The 10,716-nt window shown below is 46.7% G+C and overlaps 1 protein-coding gene across 10 annotated transcripts in view; it reads right to left on the reverse strand.

Moving 5' to 3' along the window:
* The window catches only part of CACNA1G (calcium channel, voltage-dependent, T type, alpha 1G subunit), a 107,896-nt gene that overhangs the window by 40,846 nt on the left and 56,334 nt on the right, over positions 1–10,716 (reverse strand). For all 10 annotated transcript variants that reach the window (XM_014952049.1, XM_014952057.1, XM_014952017.1 and 7 more), the window contains 4 exons: positions 10,561–10,684; positions 7,569–7,637; positions 6,509–6,693; positions 288–414 (listed from right to left, as the gene is read on the reverse strand). In XM_014952049.1, coding sequence (XP_014807535.1) covers positions 288–414; positions 6,509–6,693; positions 7,569–7,637; positions 10,561–10,684 — 505 coding nt within the window. The remainder of the gene's footprint in view (positions 1–287; positions 415–6,508; positions 6,694–7,568; positions 7,638–10,560; positions 10,685–10,716) is intronic.

Consider the following 10,716-nt stretch of genomic DNA (forward strand, 5'->3'; position numbering starts at 1 on the left):
CCCACCTACTCTCTCTAACCATTGCTCCTTCAGCTATGGCTAGGGTTGGGTGTAGCTGGCCCACTGTTGTTAGGCTGTAGTTGTTAATGAGGTTTTAATGGCTGACCAATAATGGGAAATCTCCTCCCTCCTTGCTAGGAGCAAGAAGCCCTCCCCAACAAGGCCAAACAGCCTATTAGTTCAGTTTCAGAAATGCTTATAGCGTACCCATTGGTGCAGATACCCAGAGGTGGGGCCACGTGGGGCTTATTAATGGTTTCAGGCCCTGAGGCTTACAGGGGACTTACCTGAACTCCCAGGATCCCAAAGATTATGAAAAAGGCACAGCAGATGACCACGATGTTCCCAATAGGCTTCAGGGATGACATGAGAGTCTCCACCACCAGCTTCAGTCCTTGAGCTCGACTAATGACTCTGTGGGGGCAAGTAAGCACAAAATCTGTTAGTCCTGTTCTTGGCCAGTTCTGCCTTATATGAAGACAGGAGTTGTGGAGAAAACAGCATTAGGGAATTCTTTAGAATGACAAATAACTCAAAAATCATGATGGAAGAAGCAGTTCTGGAAGACTGACCTGTGAGATTATGGAGGTGTTTGTAGGAAAGGCGTCTCTGCCTACACACACAGTGGAGGAGGAGACCACATATGAGGAACTAGGCCAGAAAAGTCACTGGAGAAGAACCAAGGAAAGGAAGATACATAGGCCAGTCCCATCTTTTTTGAACTTGGAAGGATGATTTTAATCTAACCCACTACCTATTCTTGATCCATTTTCTGATCAGCGTCTTGTAGTTACCACTCACTATAATATATTCAAGTCTTGGAATTTCCCTTTTTCTGTTATTCAGTGCCAAGAACTCTCTAGGTTTCCGGTCCTGATCACACCTTCCCGGGGATCCAGCCTTTTAGGATTAGATCACATGGGAAGATTGGGGAAGAATAACATGGACATCATGCCTGAAGCAGGTTAAAAAAAACAGAAAGAAGAAACTGTACTACATTCTCAAGGACAACACTACAGTGAAAGGACAAGGCTTGTGTGATTTAGAGAAGCCATTTCACTGTGCTGGGTAAGATGGGCAAGGTATCAGCCCGTATTCAGGCTCACAGATCTGAAGGTGGAGAGCTAGAGGACTTAGAAAGGCATGTGAAGAGGCTGCGTGCCTCCCTCCTCTTGATGCCAACTGGAATTAAGCATTTCACTAGTGCTGTAAATCAATTTGTACGGATGTCATAGAAACTGTGTTTTCCCAAGGCAGAAAAAGCTGTCTGCTGTGTAAGTCAGAGGGAGGGAAGCGCCTGTGTGCTTCTGGGTACTGGCTGGTGACTCCTTTGAACTCTTGGCATGCAAGTGCCACAAACTTCTCCACCTTCTTCTTTCTGCCTGGTTCTTTCTTTTGCCATGGGAGTCTCTCACCACTTCTCCTGTTTTGCTCCAAGTCTGGTTGCACCACCTGAAGCACAGTAGGAGTTTTGTTGCCTGGAGAGGATCCAAGTTCTCCTCCTCTTGCCCCTCCCAGACATTGTGCTCCCAGCAGAGGTCCCCATGGACACATTCACATGCCCCAACATGCATGGCCTTAGCTGGCACCCTCTCCTGCCCCAGAGCTGCCAGGCTTAAAAATGCAGGGCACTGGTACCAGGTCTTTCCAAAACTGTTGGCTTTAAACAGTATCTTGAAAAGCTAAAAATTATTTCTTTTTTTTTTTTCTTGTTAAATATTTACTCGAAATATCAAGGGTAACTCATCAATTATCATTTTGAAAAAGAAACAGATGGTCACATATTTATCCGCTCCTTTACCAGTGAAACACAAAAGGCAGATGCTGCTATTCCTCACACTGGGTGTCTCTTCCAGGTGGCTGCTGTGGCTCCTGATTTCAGGTATCTCAGCTTTTGTGATGCTCAGATCTGGGTTATTTTACGGGATGAGCTGGGGGGCGAGATGGCTCAGGGAGCAGAAGGCTGCTCAAGGCTGAGATGCCCCAGGGGACAGTGTGGACCTCATGTAGCCGGGACAGCGTGGAGACTGGTCTATGTGGGCTGCCAAAACTGTCCACGTGAATTAGCCCAGGCTGAGGTCCTCACCTGGGACAGGGACTCTGCTGCTGTCATGCTGTACTCGCACCAATGCCAAGAGCTGAGCCGAGGCAGCCAGAGGAGGCTGGAGGGCAAGCCAGTGTGCCCAGCTCAATGAGTTGGTTAATCCAGCCTAACGAGCGCTGGCTGCAGGGCAAGGGCTCTTCCCACTCCATCTGAGTGCACAAAGCAAACGTTGGGCTGGACAGTCAAAGGTTGAATCGCTCTTCTGAATCCTCAGATGGCCTAAAGACCTCACCACCCCTCACTTATTGCTCTATCACAGTCTTGGGTGAAATACTACAAATGCCAAACTATAGCCAGGAAACTGGGGCATGAGAGGACCACAGGCTATGTTCTTAGAGCTATGCAGGCACCTCATTTCCAGTGATTTTGATGGAAATTAGGTACTTTGGTGCTTGAAAGATCGACTTAAGTATTCTGCCCACTGTCACACAGGATGGAACTGAAGTCAGGTCTTCTAAATTGAAGGTCTGTGGTCTAAATTACTGGAGCAACCTTAAATTTTGGGGAACAAGGAAGAAATTTAGTCTCCAGAGTCTAAAGCTGATAATTTTCTCCAACAGTTATTAAGAAAGCCTATTCTAGAAATAATAAAGTGATTTCCCTTGTGAGATACTATTTGGTATCCAGCAGAGAGAGAAAATAGGAAGTTACTTGTCTGACTTCACAAAGTCATGTGTGATGAGAGAAAAAGGGCTGAGAAACTGCAGCATTTGACTGCTTTCAGAGTTTTGATCAACCAGGGAATTCCTCAAATGAGAATGCATGAGGGTAAAAGCTGCCACCAGTTTAGCTCCATGCCAGTGCTGTTTCCAGCCCTACAGGGAGAGAAGACTTTGAAAAGATTTTGAAAAATAATAGTTCTTACTAATGAAAACCTTCAGACCTTGGAGCTGCCTCAAACTAAGGACCTGATCCAGCATCGAGGCAAGTCTGTGCAAAGACTCCTGCCACTCTCCTGAGAGTCTGATAACTCCCTAAGAAGTGCCAATGAAATCCTCAGCATTTCCAGATTATTAGTGTCAGCTCCAATATGTCAAGATACAGCATCCCTGCACCTCATCAATATTGCCCAAGGTCCTGCTGGTCTCAGGCTTGTGAACTCATATTATCTGACCCACCACTCCTGCAATTTATTGCTCAAGGATGCAGCTGATTTGGAGCCCTCCAGGCATGCCAGAGCCATAGATCCATCGGGGCTGCACTCAGGACAATTCCAGTCTGCATTAGACATAATACAAATGGGGAAACTGAAATGAGAACTTTTTTTTTCTTTTTTTTTTTTTTTTTTAGTGTGAAGAAATGTTAATCCCTCGAGTTCCTCCTGGTTCTTCTGGTCTCAGCATTCTCAGGGCTGTAAAACCCCTGGCGTGAGACACTCCAAACACACTGCCAGCCTCACCCCAGCTGGATCACATTTACTCACGTTAAGCCTGCTACTCTGATCAGAGCTCTCAGAAGAAGTAGCACTTAGATGAAGCAGCAGATCAACATTAATGAAGACCTCCCTCCAGAGATTAAAAAAAAAATTAGCAAAGGTGATAATATGATAGATAGAAGAGAGTCTATGAAATGACTATTTCATGCTGCAATGGTATGAAAACTGAATAATTTATCCATCTGCTTTGGAAGTCAAAGCCCAGGCTCTCTAGAGAGTAAAAGAGAGCTGAAGTCCATCCACATTAATTCTGAATACATTTTCAATTTTGATTTCTCTTGTATCTTAAGCTACAACACTTGATCCCAACAACAGCAGGTTGAACGCATTAGGAAGGAATGTTATTGTATAAGCAATCCCTCTACTGGCTGAAACATCAGACGGTCATGGAAACATCTTTAAATGTCACTCCTTTGTGAATATATTTTTGGAATTCTGGTCATAAAGCTGGGCTCGAATCCTCATGGATTCAATTTGGAGGCTGATAATCAATCATGTAATCAAAAGCCCATGATTGGCACACAGGCCAGGGTTGGTTTTTTTTTAATGCCTGTGCAAAAGGCACAAGCACGCGTGGCTTTGTGTGCTGTGGAGAGCAACGGGGCTCTTTTCACAGGAGAAAATAAGAGACAGAATGAGGGAGGACTTTTGCAAGAAGAGCCCCTTCAGACCAAGAAAAGCCAACACAGAGAGGAGGAGGGCTGTCCCTGACCTTGAGTTAAGAGTGACACACACAGCTGTGGCTTGGTTTCTCACTGTCAGTGTCCTCTCTGCAGCCCTGTCCCCAAGTGCCTATGGAAAGGGAGGACAGTGGGAGCCAGGGGAGAGGACAGAGCATTTCCTTTGATCTGTGCCCTTTGCTTTCCTGGAAAGGAAAAATTGGCTCCGTCTCCTCTGGGGACCTCACCCAGACATGGGGACTTGGAGACATGGCGCGCGAAGACCCTGGGTCACCCGTCCCAGCTGTCACCCCGTGTTAAACCAGCTGAACATCCCAGGCAGACCCTGGAGCCACGTGGTGCAGCCCACGGCAAAGGCAGAGCGGGCAGCTGCGGGCAGAGGCGGGCTCAGGGCAGCCCAGATGTGCATCACACAGAGGCAGATGGGTTTCCACATGCAGAGATTTATGACTTACTGAAAAGCCCCCAGTTTGATGGCTGCTTTTTCATTTCCTACAAATCTAATTACAGGGGAATAGAACTGATTGTGAACATATTTAGGGAATGGGCTTGTTGCTGTCTTTTTACATTTCCTTTGTAGCAGAAAGCAGTATCTTGGCTGAAAACATTCACACGCTCTCTTGAGAAAACATATCAAATGCCAACAGGAATGGATAGCAATGGAAGAGCCTAAATCCTGCACATGCTGCAGAGGGCAGGTCTTCCTCCAGCCTGCAGTTACTCAGTGGATTATTCCCCACAATTGCAGACTACTCATGCACATAGAATACTGCAGAGAAAAGCTCTAGTAAACAAAGACCCAGGTCTTGGTCAAATAAATCTATAGATGTACAAAGAAGCATGCAGGGCTTTTACTAGGTTAGACAGGTGACTGTAGCAGGGCTCAGCACAACCCAAGCCCCTTCCTCTAGATTTGATGTAACCACACCACCTCAGGAGAGAAATTTGCCTACCACAGTTCAGAGATGGGAAATCAATACTTCTTTTACCCAGAGCTATCCAGATTATTTTGTAGGTTTTTGTAATATGTGTCAAAAATCAGCCAAACCGGAAGAGCAGAGCAGATCTACCAAACCAGCAATCAGGCGGTTTCTGCCCCCAGAAACTACAGTTGACATGGAGATGCTGGAGGACGCATGAAGAGAAAAAAGCCTGAATTGGAGTCACATAGGAAGACAGTCTAGTCATATGGTCAGGGAGCTGAACCACACCGATGGTGCTATCTGTCCAGATAAAAATGATTAAAGCAGCTCACATCCTAAAACTCACCAGGCACAACATACACATAGCCCAATTTAACAGAATACCTTTCATAGCTGTTGAGAATATTTGAAAGATATACGTATAGCCATGGCCATTGTTATTTAGACTTATTATTCACACAGGGATAGTAAAACAACATATTCTGTCAGAAGCAGGCTCCTATTTTTCTGTCCTGAAAGAGAAAATCCTGACTTAAAGCGAACCTTTTATGAAGGAAGCAGCAGTAAGATATGACAGGCACACAAAGATGCTTTGAGCAGGAAGGTTTATTAGCTGCTGCATAACAAGAGCAGCAACAATGGTATTAAAGAGGGACTGCATTTAGCATGGAGAGAAACCATCATGCCTTGGGGTACGGGACAAAACAGATGCCTGTTTGGAAGAGGCTGGTCCTTGGGCAGGTTCTGGTCAGAGGGGTGCCTGCCCCTGGAGCGTGGGATACTGCCCGCTGTCAGAGACGGGGGACCAAGTTAGCAGGACAACTGCTTTCATCTTGTCTGGGCAACTTTCAAAATAAATGTCTCTGTAAAAATTAATGGGTGACTGGGGCGGGGGGGAGCTTCTTTGCATTCTAGGTTAAGCAACAGTTTAGTCTCTGCTTCCTTAAAAATGATCTGCCACCTGCTACTAATTTCCTTCTTTGTTACGAAAGCCATTGACTGCCTGAAGGAAGGGGGGGAGAAGAAGCTGTTAAGCTGCACTTTACACAGAGCAAATGAGAACACAAATAGCAGGGGATGTGTGTTTTAATGAGCAAAAGAGGCATTGATCAGTTTACTACCGCACTTGGGGCTGGTCCCAAAACACAGCGAGCGCCCGGAGCTCCTCGCGGCTCGGCGGGACCTGCGGATGCTCATTGTCTGCGCAGCAGCAGGAGGCTGGGCACAACGCTGGCGACAGGCGCCGTGCCCTCGTCTCGCCTCTCCCTTCCCCTGCACAAATGCTGCTGCTCTCAGGAGAGGCTCAGGTCCCCCTTTGGTGCACACACACTCACGCTCTTTTAGGTCCTCCTCATCCTCTGCTCACCTCAAGGGCCGTAGCGTCCTCAGCAGTCGCAGAACCCGTAGCATCCCCAGGATTTTCGTGCCGCTGTCTGACACCATCGAGACCAGGATGTCGATGACGGAGATGAGAACCAGCACCCCATCCAGCACGTTCCAGCTGCTTTTCAAGTAGGCTTTCTCCCCAAAACACAAGCCTAGTGCCACCACCTGCCCGGACATCAAGTTGCAACAAATTATGACTATCGCATCCAATATGTTTCTTCCAGTTAGCAACCTGCTGAGAATGCATTATTTACAGATACAAGTCTGTGAGTCCATTTGCTTCCCAGTATAGATGTCTAATTAGAAAAATTAGCAAGTGTTATGCTGCAAGAATTGTAAAAATACCTCTGCAGATACATCTCAAATTGTTCCTTACAGCTGATGTATTTTTAATGCAGCTAAACGTAGCTGCACAGAACTATTCCTAACATGTTTATCTCTTGTGTTAGAAGTTTGATCATATTTTATTCCTATAGACTGCTGGAGTAAAGGTTCAGAGTGGCTGACCCAAAGCAATCATTTACAAGCTTTGCAAATAAAGAAACTAGAGAAACTTTCCAAAGAAAGAGCAATTGTTCTGTGAGGTGATTACGAATTACACAAGAGAGATTTACAGCAATGGGTTTCTGAGCCTCCTGCCTCAAATCTGGCAAAATGTTTCAACGTGCTTAAGTCTCTCCCTGCTCAGGAAAGCACATAGCTGCTTAGGTTGTTGAGTACAATTGGTTGTTGAAGACAATGGGACTTACATGCATGGTTGAAGTTAAGCATGTGCTCAAGAGCTTTGCTGAATAGGGAAGGATTGCTGAATTGAAGCATCCCATTGCTCATATAATGGTGTAAATCAAGAGCAACTTCAGTGAAATTGTTCTGATGTAAAACGTGCTCAGAATAAGGCATGTGATGGGTATTTGAATATGATTCAGAAGAGGAAAACATACACCTCGCTTGTAGCTAGTAGACCTAGGGGGTTTGTGAGTCCACTATAATAAAATTTCACTAATATAGAACAGGCACACTTATCCTCTGGATTCATTTACCTTAACTGTCATCTCAGTCAGGAAGATAACTGTAAAGATGTAGTTGGAGAGCGTTAGGAAAATCCGTTCCTATAAAAAAGAAAATGAGAGACAAGGTTTTATAGCGTGCTCTCCACAGCTGTACATCTCCCTGTGCATATTTGGGCAGTCGCTAACTGTTCTCCAGCTTCTGTGCTGAAACAAGCCTCGGACTGTTTGCTCGCGGAGAGGGGAAAATCCAAATATTTAGACAATAACCCTCCGCAGGGTTCAGCACCGCCAGCGCCCGGGGCTGGGTCAGCACCATGGACAGCGGCAGAGTCGCCACCTGCCCCCAAATCCCCACATTTGCCCCCAAATCGCCCCCCAAGCAGGAACAGGGAGATATCTCCCCCCCGACCTTGGAACCTGCCTGACAAATCACTACCTGCCCCTCACCTGCAGACATCACCGCACACTGCAAATATCACCGAGCTCCCAATTCTCCCAGAAATTAAGTCAATATTAGAGTGGCTGTGCTGCAAGGCGAGCAGGACCCACGGGACGCCCAAGCGCAGCTGGCAGGAGTTGTCACAGCTCCACCGAAGCCAGCGAAGCTCTGGGGGTTTATGCCAGCTGAGACCTGCCCCCAAAAGGTTGATTCACTTGCCCAAAGCCACAGGCTAGTCCTGGGCGTGAAGCCCAATAGTCTCATCTCCCAGTCCCCTGCGCTATCCACCAGACCATGCAGTCCTCGCTGCCACCGCTCTGCAATAGCAGCTAGTGATTACAGATGAGACCATGGACTCGTTCCCTATCTGTAGTTAGCAGAAACCTTTCTTTTTAATGATGATCATTAAATAAATTACACTTTTCCCTAATCCCCGAACAATCTCTGATTGCCTGTACTGAGAAATGGACAGCAGAAGGGGGAGGCTGGAGGAAAGATGATGCGTATGCATGTATGCATGCGCGCATACAATTGAACCAGCCCCCGTTCTGCTAATAACAATTTTGGATTTATTTCTGCCTCTCCCTACAGAGCAGTCCTGTAAGAGATGCAGATCTCTTGCTCAAAATGAGATGCAATTTAAAAAAGACAAAACACCTTGGCAACTCTCTCACTTGCCAGATCATGATTTACTGAAAGTGACTCAGGAACCACAGAGTAGCTTGTTTCCATACTGGGTCCATAATTAATTAGGTCCTAGACCTGCACTGTGATTGCCTGAGCTGTGATAGGAAACATCTCCGGCCGTTAGCTGACTGCCACACAAAAGACTGCTGTGGAGGGGTAGGCAGTAGGCAGGAGAAAGAGAGTAGGGACCTGCTTGTGGAGCTGGAGATAAAGCAGCAATAGCATGGAGGAGAGACTGAGGATATTACATTCCTCTCTGGCAAGTGTGTGGCTATTTTGCAGGATAATCTCCCCGGCCCATGCCGTGCACTCTGCGATGGGGAGCGCGTGTTGGCTAGCAACAGCATCCCCTGTTCTGATAAGCCAGCTGAAACTGGGACAGGGAAAGCAAACTCGCTTGAAGCAGCTAGAAAATCCAGAGCTCGGGGAGGCAAAGTACAATTATTTTAAACAACTCAAGCTAAACTAACTCTCTCGGTTTCCAGATGAAAGCTCCATCAGTGCAGGCAGGGTCCACGCACTTCTCCTGGCTCCCCTGCTTCCTGCTCCACCATTCAGCATCCTCCTTCCCCTCCCTGCTGCTCCCAGACCACGGTCCAGCTCAGCTCCAACCCTGAATGGCTCATTTTGGTTCCCTTGGTTATAACCTGACGCTGATGAACCTCATATCAGTCCCTCTCCCTTTTCCTCTCTGCACTACTCCAATGCCTGGGGACACCACAGCTCATACTCCTCCTCTCATACATGAAGTATTGGTTTTTCCTGCTACAGCTCTTCGCTGTGGACCCCAACTCACTCGTGTCACTCTATTCCCTTCATCTCTGTGCAAGCACAGTTCCCTTTGGAGCCAGCCTTGGTGAATGGTGACCCTCAGAGGACATAGCAAGGGGCTCCAAAGAAGCATTTAGGATTGGAAGGGATGTCCTCAGGGTGCTCCATTTTGGGCAACAGCAGGGTGATTTACTCCTGCTAGATTGGCTGGCAGGAAGTCCTGCTCTCTTCTCGCAGCTGTGAGTTGGTGCACCACGACTGCATGATAGCCAAAAGAAAGAGAATGGATTTGGGGAGGTACTGCTGGGCAAACTATTTTAGTAAGGAGGACTACTAGGGAAAGCTTAAAATAGGCACAGAGCAGCCAAGACTCCAGTTTTAAGGTCTTACATTGAAGATCCACAAAAATGAACAGCCTGACACGCCTACATCAACAAAACAGGATTCTATGCGATTGCAATATGAGCAGTCTTTGCACTACATCAGCAAGAGCCCAGCAAATCTCTCAGCCACAATCTATGATAAAATAAAAGCGCAATAGGGTGATTATGCCCCTCCAGTTGATGGATGTTGGGGCTGTGAGGGTCTAGTTTGAGGAAACCTTACATAGCCTTTTAAAACAAAATGGTTTGGGGAAATGGCGTTACAGCGCATGTATCAATTCAGTTTTTCTTGTGTCACAACAAAGCTGATACACAAAGGGGAGAGAAGAGTATGAAATGAACAGTTTCCCCCATTCCCTTCGCACCACACATACGTGCCCGTGGAGAACAGATGGAAAAAGCGAACATTGTGTCAAGAGAGGAGAAGTGTTTGAAGGTTTATCAGAGAAGGAAACCAAGACAGATGTCATGCTTATGTCATGTGTTAAAACCTTGGTCGTACTTGCAGAAATGGGATATTCGATATAGTGCAGGCCACGAGCTCTGCTCTTATACTTTGAAAGGAGGCTGTGTAGGGACCAGGAGAGTTGCTATACCTAATTCAAAGGATACGCAAGGGGTGTTGGCAGCTTCCCAGTTACAGAAGAGCAAGAAAGTGAAACCAAGCGCGCAGCGGTGGGGTACAAGCCCCAAGCGCTGGCTCCAAGAGGAGCACAGGAAAACGTTAACCTTGGAAACTCACAGCGCTGTGAGGCTCAATTTTGGGTCGTTCCATGGCAATGGTAATGCAGTTCAGGAAAATGATCACCAAGACGATATGATCAAACATCTTGTGTGTGATGATTTTATTGCACATCAGGCGAAATCTGCCAAGAGAGAAGAAAAAAAAAAAAAAAAA

Source organism: Calidris pugnax, unplaced genomic scaffold (assembly GCF_001431845.1).
Source record: "Calidris pugnax isolate Ruff unplaced genomic scaffold, ASM143184v1 scaffold9, whole genome shotgun sequence".
Lineage (NCBI taxonomy): Eukaryota > Metazoa > Chordata > Aves > Charadriiformes > Scolopacidae > Calidris > Calidris pugnax.